Source organism: Hylobates moloch, unplaced genomic scaffold, assembly GCF_009828535.3.
Source record: "Hylobates moloch isolate HMO894 unplaced genomic scaffold, HMol_V3 SCAFFOLD_1, whole genome shotgun sequence".
Lineage (NCBI taxonomy): Eukaryota > Metazoa > Chordata > Mammalia > Primates > Hylobatidae > Hylobates > Hylobates moloch.
The window spans coordinates 41853731-41868474 of record NW_026652276.1 but is presented as its reverse complement, the minus strand read 5'-3'; the positions used below and the strand labels follow the sequence as shown (position 1 = coordinate 41868474).

The following is a 14744-nucleotide window of genomic DNA, read 5'->3' as shown; positions in this document are numbered from 1 at the left end:
CTGATCAAGCTTCTTAGGATTTGAATGAAATAATAAAGTCTATCTGTATTTGATAAAGGCATTATGAGAAGGCAGAACTGACATTGTGTCTGCTGCATAAACCTGTCTATTTTGGTCTCTGTTCCAAAGTTATTGTTTACCCAAACTTTTGTTAATTACCCTGTCATGCATGTAAAGATAGAAGAATGATGAAACTTACAAATCAAAGTATATAATAATTATGAGGGAATGGTTTTCTTAGCTTGGGCAACATGGCAAACCCCATCTCTACAAAAAATACAAAAATTAGCTGAGCATGGTAGCAAATGCCTGTAGTCCCAGCTGCTTGGGAGGCTAAGGTGGGAGGATCACTTGAGCTGGGGGTTGAGGCTGCAGTGAGCCATGATCACACCATTGCACTCCAGCCTGGGTGACACAGCGAGACCGTGTCTCAAAAAAAAAAAAAAAAAAGGAGTTTTCTTGAGGCTTCCTCACTAGACCATTATTCTGTAACATCTTCAGAGAGTTACCTTTACTCCCTGTCTCCACTCTTCACTTCCTTCTCACTCATCACCTCATTGTTACGGCTTTCAGCCCGATCTCTCCAAATAAACTGCCTTAGGTAAGCTGTTATAGGTAAGTTTAGCAATGGCCTCCATGTTATTGAATCTAGCCATCGTTTTTTAATCTTTACTTTATTTTTTCCTTTTAGCAGTATTCAGTGTTGTTGACCACCCTATCCTTAACAACTCTGTCCTTTCCCTGTGGTTTCTATGACATGACACTCTCCTAATTGTGTCCCTCTGTCTTTACTGCTTCCTCTCTGTTCCTTTTGGAGGTCATTCTTCTTTACCTGGCTGTTAAATTGCTGAAGCTCCCCACAGCTTGTTTGATCTCAGGTCCTTCATCATATAAAGCTACACACTCTCCTTAGATTATTTCAGCCATACTCTAGCTTTAATTATGTAAGATGACTCACAAACTCATCTTCCTAGTTCCGGCTACACTCTGAACTCCAGACTCGTCTTTGACTTTTTCACTTTGATATTTCAAAGCACTTCAACAACATGCTCAAAACAAACTCATCATCTCCCTTCCCAGTCGTGGCTCTCTTTTAGTGTTCCTGACCCGAGTGCACCACCTATCCGATTGTGCAAACCAGAAATGTAGTCATCAGTCATGACATCTCCCTCTTTCTCACTCCCCATTTCCAATCTATCCCCATTTCCTGTTGGTTTTCATTTCTATGTATTTCTAGAATTCATCCATTGCTTAGTCTCTTCCCCTGCCTTCCCACCAAAACTACCATCCTCACTTGCCTGCACTGCAGCAATAGTCCACTCATTAATCTCCTAGCACTTACCCTTGTTCCTTTGTAAATCATTCTCTATCCTGTAGTCTTTTCAAAACACAAATCTGACCTCTTACGATAAAGACAAGAAGACTTACCCTGTCCTGCAAGCCCAGCATAGTCTGGCCCCTGTGTCCCACTCCACCCTCCTTGCATGGCACATTCCTTCTTGCCCTCTACTTTAGCTATGCTGGTCTCTGTTTGGGCCCTCATACTGGCCAGGTGTATCAGTCAAGATCAAGTCAGGAGATAGGAACCATACTGGTTATTTGAATAGGAGAAATGTAATGTAAAGCATTGTTAATTAAAACAGTAGGAGGTTACTAACTACTAGAAGGGGTAAATGAGGACCATAAGGTGTCCACATTTAGCATGAGAGCAGTTACTGTATCTATACGGAAGAAAATGAGACAATAAAGGAACTAAGGACTAGGGGAGGCCCCCAAGCCGAGACTGAGATTCTGACCTGATCAAAGAAAGTGTGTGGCTACCAGAAGAACGTGCAGCCTTGTGGTGGTGAAGAAACTTGTCAAAGGGCATGGACTGAGCTCTTCTGTTAAGAGGCTGCCATTGCCAGAGGGTGTAGATGGATTGGAGCTGCTCAAAGCCACTGACAGTGGTGGGAGATGGGGAAAGGAACATGGCATGAGGATGTAGGTTGGAGTTCCTCTGCATGGCTGCTGGGTTCCTGTGAATAATAATAATTAATAATAATAGAGATCCAGAACCCCAAAGAGAGATATACGCCTGTTCTTATGGCCTTGCAGGGTCACTTTATTGCCATCTGCTGACATCAAAAGTTAACATTCTACTAGCTGGCAAAAGAGAATTGCTTACAGGGTCCAGCTCCAGTATCACAAAGTAGGGCAAGAAGAGTAGATCTGGAGCCAAGAGACACTATAACTTGATAACTGGCACACAACGCTCTCTCCCCTACAAATGTAATCACTGCTTGGAGCACAATTTCCCACTCTTTTCAACTAGTTATTTCATGTGATTTCAGATGAGATCATTCAGATCTCAGCTTAGGTGTTACTCCCTTGGGGAATTCTTTCTTGATATCCCCAGGTCAAATATGCCACTTACAGATTTCAGAACACTATATGCTTTTCTTTCTTAACACCACAGTTGCACTCTTTCATTTGTTTGTATGGTGGTTTGATTTACACACCTTCCTATTAAAGTGCAAGTTCTGTGAAGACAGAGACCACATCTGTCTTTCATTACCATTGTATTTCTGGGGCCTGGAACAAAGATGGGCACTCACACAATCCTTTCTCATGATCTCTATTGAATTATTAATGATAAAATACATGGAGAAGTGTAGGTTAATTAAATTTTTTAAGTTGCTATGTTGCTTTTTAAAGATAATTAAATTTTTGTAAGTTGCTATGTTGCTTTTTAAAGATAATCATGGATTTTGTGTTTCTGGGTTTAAAAAGACTACACTAATTGAGGACATTTGAAAATTCAGTAAGGTTTCAGGGAAAAAAAGGAAACAATCCTACCTCCCAGAAACAACCACTGTTAAGTTTTATTTCAGAATTTTTTAAATGCACAGATATGTAGATTTCTTTTAAATGATATTAAATGGCCTGTGAACCTTTGTATTCTGTTTTTTACTTAACATGAGATTATGAACATTACTTCATATCATTAAATGTTCTTTAAAAACGTGATTTAAATATCTGCATTGTATTTTTATGAATGTGCCATACTTCTTTTAATTGTTCCCAAACTGTTGTCTTTGTGAATTGTTTCCTTTTTTTTTTTTTTTTTTTTTTTGAGACAGAGTCCTGCTGTGTCACCCAGGCTGGAGTGCAGTGACATGATCTCGGCTCACTGCAACCTCTGCCTCCCAGGTTCAAGTGATTCTCGTGCCTCAGCTTCCCAAGTAGCTGGGATTACAGGCGCCTGCCACCACTTCCAGCCAATTTTTATATTTTTAGTAGAGATGGAGTTTCGCCATTTTGGCCAGGCTGGTCTCGAACTCCTGACCTCAGGTGATCCGCCTGCCTTGGCTTCCCAAAGTGCTGGGATTACAGGCATGAGCCATTGCACCCGGCCTCCATTGTTTGGTTTTATAAACAATATTATAATGAACATCTCTTGTATATAGATTTGTGTGAACAACCATGATTATTTCCTTAGCATGTATTCTTAGAAGTAGAATTTCTGGGTTCAAAGGGTATGAATAGTTTTTAAGTTATTAATATGTTACTATCCAGAAAGGTTGTGCTAATCTCATTGTTTTTACTTTTAAAACTGATTGGTAGAGGGATGGAACTTTTTAAGAAGTTTCTTTTCCATTTATATTTCTTCTTTTGTAAATATTTAAGAACACAAAGATCAATTACCAAAGAACTACCAATTGTATTATCAGGTATCAAGTGTCATAAAACATCATCACATTCACATAAGTACTTTTTGAAGAATGGTAACATGTTTTAAGTAACATAGACATTAGCAATTTTCGACATAATTTTACAACAACAAAGTTATGCTTTGTTTCTTTATCAATTTCTTCCAAGTACAACTACTTTACAATACTTACTCAAGATCAGATGATGTGCTTTGCTGCTATTACCTGTGTATAGGAGACAATGAAGCCATCTTAACTCAAAGGGTTAAAATAATTATTTTAGAACTATTCTATGTTTAATACATTCCTTACAGTTAGATTTGAATTCTTAAAGTTAGGCCGGGCGCGGTGGCTCACGCTTGTAATCCCAGCACTTTGGGAGGCCGAGGCGGGCGGATCACGAGGTCAGGAGATCGAGACCACGGTGAAACCCCGTCTCTACTAAAAATACAAAAAATTAGCCGGGCGTGGTGGCGGGCGCCTGTAGTCCCAGCTACTCGGAGAGGCTGAGGCAGGAGAATGGCGTGAACCCGGGAGGCGGAGCTTGCAGTGAGCCGAGATTGCGCCACTGCACTCCAGCCTGGGTGACAGAGCGAGACTCCGTCTCAAAAAAAAAAAAAAAAAAAAAAAAGTTAGATTTGAATTCTTTCTTCAGTCTACTTATAAGTATATCAAGCTTTCACTAAAAAGTAAAAACTAAAGAGAAAACAATCTTTTTCAGAAACTTTCAAATTTGAATACATATATGGCTGTACATACATAATGAAAACTTTTGAATCCAAGTTTATATATTTCCCCCAAGAGGAGGGTTTGTTTTCTTTGGCACTGCTAACAAAAACAACCAGCACAATTCATTTATTGTATAAAATAAATTAAGGACAAGTAAAGTATATAAATTGATACTAAGATTTAGTAACCAGTTGATAGTTTTCACTGTTGGCAAGAGTTAAATGTGAGAACAATTGCAGGCAGTGCAGCTGAGTGTAAACGGTACAACTTGACTGAAAAATAATTTGACAAAGCATATCAAGAACTTTTCAAGAGAAAGAAAGGCATGAATTTGTATTGACTTAATAACAAATTCCCTTAAATTATAGTAAAGAAATTTTTAAATGTAGAAATCCACAATACTGAAAAAAATGAGAAAAGGCTATCAGTTTCTACAAGAAGGGAAGTAGATGGAAGGGGCTTTATTGATGAATCAGATGCTGCAGCATAGAATACAGAGGGAGGAGCTTTGGTGGGGAGGAAGATGATTGCCCTGCAGAAACTGGGGGAGCCCTGGGTTCAGAGTCAGCACATCGGATGGAAGACAAGCTCAAGAAGAGGAGTATAAAGCAGAGGAATTAAATAAAGGTATTTTAAGGAACAGTCCACTATCCCCTTACCATCTCTTCCATCCCCCAACTTGTTCTTTTTTTTTTTTTGTCACCCATTTTTATTTTTATTTTATTTTATTTTTTTTATTTTTTTTTCCATAATTTTTTTTTTATTATACTTTAGGTTTTAGGGTACATGTGCACAATGTGCAGGTTTGTTACATATGTATCCATGTGCCATGTTGATTTCCTGCACCCATTAACTCGTCATTTAGCATTAGGTGTATCTCCTAATGCTGTCCCTCCCCCCTCCCCCCACCCCACAACAGTCCCCGGAGTGTGATGTTCCCCTTCCTGTGTCCATGAGTTCTCATTGTTCAATTCCCACCTATGAGTGAGAACATGCGGTGTTTGGTTTTTTGTCCTTGCGATAGTTTACTGAGAATGATGTTTTCCAGTTTCATCCATGTCCCTACAAAGGACACGAACTCATCATTTTTTATGGCGCATAGTATTCCATGGTGTATATGTGCCACATTTTCTTAATCCAGTCTATCGTTGTTGGACATTTGGGTTGGTTCCAACTCTTTGCTATTGTGAATAGTGCTGCAATAAACATACGTGTGCATGTGTCTTTATAGCAGCATGATTTATAGTCCTTTGGGTATATACCCAGTAATGGGATGGCTGGGTCAAATGGTATTTCTAGTTCGAGATCCCTGAGGAATCGCCACACTGACTTCCACAATGGTTGAACTAGTTTACAGTCCCACCAACAGTGTAAAAGTGTTCCTATTTCTCCACATCCTCTCCAGCACCTGTTGTTTCCTGATTTTTTAATGATGGCCATTCTAACTGGTGTAAGATGGTATCTCACTGTGGTTTTGATTTGCATTTCTCTGATGGCCAGTGATGATGAGCATTTCTTCATGTGTTTTTCGGCTGCATAAATGTCTTCTTTTGAGAAGTGTCTGTTCATGTCCTCTGCCCACTTTTTGATGGGGTTGTTTGTTTTTTTCTTGTAAATTTGTTTGAGTTCATTGTAGATTCTGGATATTAGCCCTTTGTCAGATGAGTAGGTTGCAAAAATTTTCTCCCATTCTGTAGGTTGCCTGTTCACTCTGATGATAGTTTCTTTTGCTGTGCAGAAGCTCTTTAGTTTAATGAGATCCCATTTGTCGATTTTGGCTTTTGTTGCCATTGCTTTTGGTGTTTTAGACATGAAGTCCTTGCCCACGCCTATGTCCTGAATGGTATTGCCTAGGTTTTCTTGTAGGATTTTAATGGTTTTAGGTCTAACATATAAGTCTTTAATCCATCTTGAATTAATTTTTGTATAAGGTGTAAGGAAGGGATCCAGTTTCAGCTTTCTACATATGGCTAGCCAGTTTTCCCAGCACCATTTATTAAATAGGGAATCCTTTCCCCATTTCTTGTTTTTGTCAGGTTTGTCAAAGATCAGATAGTTGTAGCTATGCGGCGTCATTTCTGAGGGCTCTGTTCTGTTCCATTGATCTATGTCTCTGTTGTGGTACCAGTACCATGCTGTTTTGGTTACTGTAGCCTTGTAGTATAGTTTAAAGTCAGGTAGCGTGATGCCTCCAGCTTTGTTCTTTTGGCTTAGGATTGACTTGGCGATGCGGGCTCTTTTTTGGTTCCATATGAACTTTAAAATCTCCTTAAGCTGATTAGCAACTTCAGCAAAGTCTCAGGATACAAAATTAATGTACAAAAATCACAAGCATTCTTGTACACCAATCACAGACAAACAGAGAGCCAAATCATGAGTGAACTCCCATTCACAATTGCTTCAAAGAGAATAAAATACCTAGGAATCCAACTTACAAGGGATGTGAAGGACCTCTTCAAGGAGAACTACAAACCACTGCTCAATGAAATAAAAGAGGATGCAAACAAATGGAAGAACATTCCATGCTCATGGGTTGGAAGAATCAATATCGTGAAAATGGCCATACTGCCCAAGGTAATTTATAGATTCAATGCCATCCCCATCAAGCTACCAATGACTTTCTTCACAGAATTGGAAAAAACTACCCCAACTTGTTCTTTTAGCTGCCTAACATTTATCCTCAAGGCAAAAAGGGAGGAAGAGAGTGGGCAGTGATCTGCAAGTACATTAATCACCTATTAGAACAAAAGTCAAAACGCTTTAAAGGAAAAGAAGAAGATCTAGAGTTTCTCAATGCATCATCCAAAATGGTCAGTGTCCAATTTTAAAAAGTTACTAGACATGGGAAGGAGGAGGAAAATGTGACCTATAATGAAGAGAAAGATTAGTCATTAGAAACAGACTCATTGACAACACAGAAGTTGGAATTAGCAGACAAGGATTGCTGATTAAAAATATGTTAAGAATTTTATGGAAAAAAAAAGATGGATATAATGGATGAAGAAAAAAATTTAAGTCATCAGGTGTGCTTAGCAACAGTTCAGATGATGAAGAAGAAAGGATGAGTGAACTTAAAGACAAATCAAAAGAAACTATACAAACTGAACAGAGAGAAAAAAAGTAAAAGAATAAAACAAAGCCAGAGCCTCAGTGACTTAAGGCACAGTATCAGGCAGTATCACATAGGTGTAATTGGAGTCTCAGAAGGAGAGCAAAGAGGAAATTTGGCAGGGAGAAGGAGGAAGCTATGAAGAAATAATGGACACAGTTTATCCAAATTTGATGAAAAACAACAAGCCTCATATCCAAGGGTCATTTCATAGTAGTATGTTGTTTGATTGATCAAAAAGATATAACACCTCTAAATGTATGTGCATCTAATGATTCCAGATCCATGAAGCAGCAATATATAGAACTAAAGAAAGTGACAAATCCAAATCCACAGCAGTTGTAGATCTTAATATCATGTTATTAGTAACTGATAGAACATATAGATTAAAAATCAGTAAGAACATAGACAATTTGAGCAATACTATCAACCAACTTGAGCCAATTGATATTTATAGGACAACATACCCAACAATTTCAGGAGAACATGGCATTTACATTAAAATAAGCCAGTTGCTGGACCATAAAATAAATTTCAAATTTTAAAACACCATCTTAAGAGTATGGTGTCTGAACACAGTAGAATTGAATTCACAATAGCAATAAGATAACTAGAAAATCTCTGAACATTTAAAAATTAATCAATCTTCTAAACAATCCATTAGCCAAAAAGAAAATTTCACAAGAGATATGAGAAAAATTTTGAACTGAATCATAATGAAAATATAATAAACCAATTTCCAACATCAGGAATAAAATTAACCCTTACTTCATTTATTTAAAAGCTAACAACAGGATGTTATAAACAACTTTATGCCAATAAATCCAACAACTTAAGTGGAATGGACAAATTCTTAAAAAACACAACTTACCAAAACACACAAGAAGAAATAGAAAATCTGAATAACACTATGCTTATCAAGGAAATTCATAATTAAAATTTCCAGGTCCAGATGACTTCCTTAGTGAATTCCCATGAACATTTGAGGAATAAATATAATTGCAATCTTAAACAGTTTCAGAAAATAGAAGGAATACTTCCCAACTCATTTTATGAGGCCAGCATAACTCATATCAAAACCTGACAAAGTCATCACAAGAAAAGAAAATTACAGAACAATATTGTTAATGAATAAAGAAGCAAAAATCCTCAACAAAACATTAACAAGTGAAGTAAACAATATATAAAAGGATAATACTCCATGACCAAGTGGGTGTGGTTAATAATTTCAGGAACTCAACATCAGTTTAACATTAAAAAAATCAACATAATATTATTAATAAAATAAAGGAGAACAATAATATGATCATCTCAGTGTATAAAATAAAAAATTCACTTGACAAAAACTGTCAGCAAAGAAGGAATACAAGAGAACTTCTAGAGTCTAATAAATGTATGGAAACTCTACAGCTGTGTAATACTTGATAAAATACTGAATGCAATTTCCCTAAGACCCAGAACAATGCAGGGATGCTCATTCTGCTTTGTAGCTAGGATTAATAAGACAAGGAAATAAGGTAAGGAACGATTGGAAAAGAAGAAGTTAGACTTCATTACCACTGTCATCGTTGTGTTTGTAGAAAGAAAATCTTAAGAAATCTACCAAAAAAAATAAATAAACCTGCCAGAACTAATAAGAAAATTAGCCAGGTCGCTAGATATAAGTTCAATATATTAAAAAGCATTTGTATTCCTGAACTCTAGCAACCAACATTTTGGAATTGAAATTTTTAAAAATGCTATAAACAATAACATAAAAATTCTAAAATACCTAGGAATAAATTTGACTGTAGATGCACAAGACCCTAAGAACTATAAAATGATGCTAAAGGAAATTAGAATCTAAATAAATGGCATAGTATTTCATGTCGAGGGTCAAAAGACTCAGTATTGTTAAGATACCGCTTATCCCCAAATTGCTTTATAGATTCAACACAAGTCCAATGAAAATCTCATCATATTTTTTGTTGAAATAGGCAAATTGATTCTTAAATTTATATTAAAATGCTAAGGACCTAAGATAGTCAAAACAATCTTGAAAAAGAAGAGTAAAGCAGTTACAGTAACTAGGACAGTGTGATGATGGTGTGAGAACTGGCAACTAGATCGGTGGAATAGAATACAGTCCAGAAATAGTCACGCATATAGTCAATTAATGTTTAACAGAGGTATCAAGACAATTCAATGGGAAAGGTCCATTCAGATTTACTCTGGTATCCTCTTACATTATTTTTTTCACATTTTACATACTGGTTATTAAGGTCAGTCTATTTCTCATTTATTGCCTATTAATAAACCAGAGCTGATACAGTGTGCACTCTCCATATGTGTCTGTTGAATCCTTGAATCAGAAACCAGCGTGATACTCAGGACATTATATACCATTTGTGTATATATACAAATTTGGGATTTGGTAAGTGTTTTTAATAAAAGGAATGCTCAAGTAATAGTTAAATTCAAAGACACAAACTTCTAGGAGCCATTTCTAGATACATGGACAAGGATTAAAATGTATACAATTTTTATTGAAATCTAGGCAGATGGGGTGTTTTCAGAGATAACTTTTCTTTCCAAGATACAGCTACTGTGGTTCAAGTATTTGATGAATATTAGATAAAGACACAGCCAGAGACTCATATCAAATGAGGCTCCCTACAATTGGAAGGGCCGTAGGCATGCATAGCACTGAAGTAACACTGATTCATTCATTCAGTATTTATTATGTATCTGCGAGATACCAAGCACATACAGTAATGATGAACAAGACATACATCACCCTGTCACCACTTTTCTCATGTAAAGGATATTTTAAGGCTTCACTAAAACAAATATCCTTTTCTAGAATATAAATTAGTAGTGATTACACACTGAAGATCAAAACTCTCACACTCCTTGAGTATCCTATTAGTGTTATCCAATAGAAATTTAACACATATTATGTATATAATTTTATATTTTCTGGTAGCTACAGTTAAAAAGTGTAAACAGGTGAATTAGATTGGGTAATTTATTTAACCTAATGTATCAAAAATATCATTTCAACATGTAGTCAATCTTTTTTAAATTATTAAAGAAATATTTTAAATTTTTTATTTTGTACTGAATCTTCACATTTCAGCATATATATTACACTTACAGCACATCTCAATTTGGACAAGCCACATTTCCAGTGTTCAACAGCCACATGTGGCCAGTGGCTACCTTACTGGACACTGGAGGCTTATGTGTGAATCAGCCCCCATTGAGCTACAACCTGTTGAAGTTTACAACTGGACTCCAGATAAATGGAGAGCCGATGGTATTTCTGGACTATAATGTTAGAGGAAAGTCACTGGATATAGTGACTTTCTGTTATAGCTCTATAACCGTCCACCAGTTTTCATCTGCAAGAGTCCCAGAGTTTTACTATATTTGAAGACAGATCTGTACTAAAGTAACGCTGTTACATTCATTCAGTATTTATTATGTATCTGCAAGATATCAAACACATACAGTAATGATGAACAAGACATACATACATGTCATACATACATGCATATATGCAAATATGTACAAGTGGTCTTGAAGATTTTAATGCTCAGTGATTTCACTAGTAATGAGACAGCTTTTGAGGACCTAAAAAAATATCTCTACTCACATTTCTCAATTGATATTTGATGGGGAATGTTGAAACGAACCAGTAGACCACATATCAGTTCTCTGATACACAAACAAAATGTTTTCAGCTCTAGGTTAATGAGCCCGTGCTCATTGCATACTTGGCTTCCATTTAAAATTCTTTTGCATTTCATTACAATAATTTTTTCCCTTTGCTCTAAGGTCATTGTTTCCATTGTTATAGTATAAATCCCCTTATTTTTAGGAATATGATCTCTTTACGACACTATACACGGAGATCTGTGTTTTAAATTCGATATGGTTTGAATGTTTGTCCCCTCCAGATCTCATGTTGAAATGTGATTCCCAATGTCAGAGGTAAGGCCCAGTGGGAGGTGATTGGATCATGGGGGCAGATCCCTCATGAATGGTTTAACACCATCCCCTTGGTGATAAGCGAGTTCTTGCTCAGTTACTTCATGTGAGATCTGCTTGTTTAAAAGTATGTGGCACCTCTCCCCTCACTCTCTTGCTCCCATTCTCACCATGTGGTATGCTGGCTCGCAGTCATCTTCTGCCATGATTGTAAGCTTCCTGAGGCCCTCACCAGAAGCTGAGCAGATGTTGGCATCATGCTTCTTGTACAGCGTACAGAACCATGAACCAAATAAACCTCTTTTCTTTAAAAATTACCCAGGCTCAAGTATTCCCTTACAGCAATGCAAAAACAGCCTAACCCAGAATTCTCAATTTATAGTATCTCGTCCAGACTGCCTCTCAACTGGGATTTAGAGAGGTAGTGACTTGGAACCAGTTTGGACGTGTCATTGTTTTAACACATGTTTATAGACTCAACATAAAATTAGTTTTTTAATCTTTACAGTAGGGTTTCTCAGGGTGGCTGGTACCACCCATCTCCACTCCAACAGAATCACCTGGGGAGGAGAAGCCTGGGCCCACAGCTGAATTGGAATCTCTAGAAATAATGTTCGGGAACTTGCATGTGTAATAAGTACCCAGGGAAACTCATTTCACACTGAAGTTTGACAGCCAGTGCCTTATAGTGAAGTTCTGCCTTAATATCACTAAGGATAAAATTGCATACTACCATTTGAATCTGTTTTATTACTGGAGGAAATGCTGTTTTCAGTACTTATGTACTTTGTTTACTACCTTTGCTGAACATTTTGTGTACTGTGAGTAAATTTTTAAGGATATTCATTCAGCTTATAAAAAGTATGTTACGCTTTCTTGATACGTAAGTTATGAATGATGGATTCAACTGAAGTCTAATTATATTGATCATGAATGGACTAATGTCTAAAATCAAATTGACTAGGACCTAGATCATATTCCTTTGTATTTTTTCAAGTGTAGTCTCTGTGACTGTGTCAGGTAAGATATTCATTGTTTTTTATTTTTTTCTATGAAATTGTTTCGAATGTACTTTAATTGAATCATAATTCTACAGAAAGCCATTGAGCCAGACACAAGTACTAGGGCTTCAAAACAGAACTGGACTCAGTGTTTGCCCTTGGGAAGGTTGCAGCCTCTGCAAGGCAGGGGTGAGGGGCAGATACGGAAGCCTTGTGTTAAAACATAAAACCATGGTACCATGGTTTTAAGTAAAGCAAGGTACCATGGGAGTAGAGAGAAGCAGGGCAAGGGTGACTATCTTAAAAGGCTGGGCTTTACAAAGATGACTGTGTTCTGTTTGAGTGCAAGCCAGTCAGTCAGACAAGTGAAGACATTCCCACAAGGTCACCCAGGACATAAGGAATACCAGAACTTGGTTCTCCCAGATCCAAACAGCACTCATCAAGCTTTCTACAAGAACCTGGCCTTCAAAAGAACACTGGCTTCCCTTTTCTCACACCCAAAACTTTCTCTGGTAGTAAGTAAGATGTTAAGGGTGGTGCATTTCCTTTTCAGGCCACTAATGTGCCATTTAATTCATTCCAGCAATAACTAAATAGGAACCTACCTTTAAAAGATGCCGAAAGCAACATCCTGCTAATTTATTGCCACATCTATTAAATCCTCAGAGAGAATCTGACTCCCTAGATTTTAAATATAGTTGAGATATTATGATGATCTTTTCCGATTTAAGCCCTCCATAAATTAGATGCAATGATTATAGTATCTGTTGTCACTTCATTTTTGCTCTATCTCCAATCACTCTTCTGCCTTCATTAATTCAGAATGAAATATCACAAGACATTAATGTAGCACTTGGAGATAGGAGGGCTACATTTTTATAGCCTCAATATGAAATTGTACTTAAAAGACTCATAAGCCTTTACTGGAATAGCAGGGGGGAAAAGGCACTGCTCATCTTCTATAAGCCTCTTAATAACCTTCCTGGATAGTTATGGATGAGGAAACTAGGGCTCAGAGATGGCCAGGGTCACTCTGCAAGTAATTAGCAGAGACAAAACATGCCCAGGTCTTCCTACTCAAAATACAAGGCTCTTCTAGTACACCCTCTAATCTTCTGGGGATTCTTTTAAAACAGTTACTTGACTGTTTGCAATGAAAGGCATTATTGCCAACATGTAAACAAAAACAAAAATCTTGGCATCCTCCATCACTTTATCATCAGTGTTTTTAGTTTATCACTTCACAGTCATTATTTGGTGTTTTCTTACAGAAGGCAACAGACTACTGCAACAGAAACTATCCTTAGATGGGAACCCCAAACCTATACATGGAACAACAGAGAGGTCAGATGGCCTACAGTGGTCAGCTGAGCAGCCTTGTAACCCAAGCAAGCCTAAGGCAAAAACATCTCCTGTTAAGTCCAATACCCCTACAGCTCATCTTGAAATAAAGCCAGATGAGTTGGCAAAGAAAAGAGGTAAAGTGATTTCTTTTGCACAAATGATTCGACATATTTTGCACATACAGAAAAGTGCCAGAGTGACAGAACTTTCCAAAAGATGCTGCTTAGTGAAGAGAGATGCACATGAAATTGCATTTTTTTTTCTGTAGCCCACATAGATGGAAAGGCAGATGTGATTCCTCCCATTTAATCGAAGGTCTTGCATATTTAAATAGAATTACATCTCCTTTCTCTGCCCCTCTGAGATCATTCTTCTTGTTGTAGGCATGGATAAACTTGCACCACAAATACCTTCTATCCTAATACCTTATAAAGCAAGTGCTCATTCAGGAGCTCTTTTAAAAATGTAACTGCTAAAAGGGACTCATGTTTCCCTGATACACAATTGCTTGACTTGCATTGAACAAAGATGAGTCTGGAGGCTGGTATATGTTCTTCAGATATGGTCTTCCCAATGTAAATTCAGTTCTGTGTTAGAATTTACACAAAATGTAACATTGAAAGAGGGTTTTGTATTTGACACACTGGATTTTTATGATTTTTCTGAGCTTGGATATCCTTGATACGTAACTGGTATTAAAAATGAAAATCACTTCCTTTCTGATGCCCAGAAGATTAAATACTATTCTTTTCATTCAGCCTCAGTGGTATCTGATTTCCTTGGCTTTGGTTTGATCTACTTTCTCACTTTTCTTAAGGGGGATTCCTTTCTTCTACCAAACGTGGCCTGATTGTGATAAGTACAATCTGCCTATTTGTGATGCACTATCTGTAG

At 37.2% G+C, this 14744-nt stretch overlaps 1 protein-coding gene across 7 annotated transcripts in view; it reads left to right on the top strand.

The window, feature by feature from the left end:
• Nucleotides 1–14744, top strand: part of SPATS2L (spermatogenesis associated serine rich 2 like) — a 174492-nt gene that overhangs the window by 121084 nt on the left and 38664 nt on the right. For 6 of the 7 annotated variants that reach the window (XM_032755034.2, XM_032755032.2, XM_032755033.2 and 3 more), the window contains exon 7: nucleotides 13778–13984. The exons of the other annotated variant lie outside the window; for it this stretch is intronic. In XM_032755034.2, coding sequence (XP_032610925.1) covers nucleotides 13778–13984 — 207 coding nt within the window. The remainder of the gene's footprint in view (nucleotides 1–13777; nucleotides 13985–14744) is intronic. 7 annotated transcript variants of the gene reach the window in all.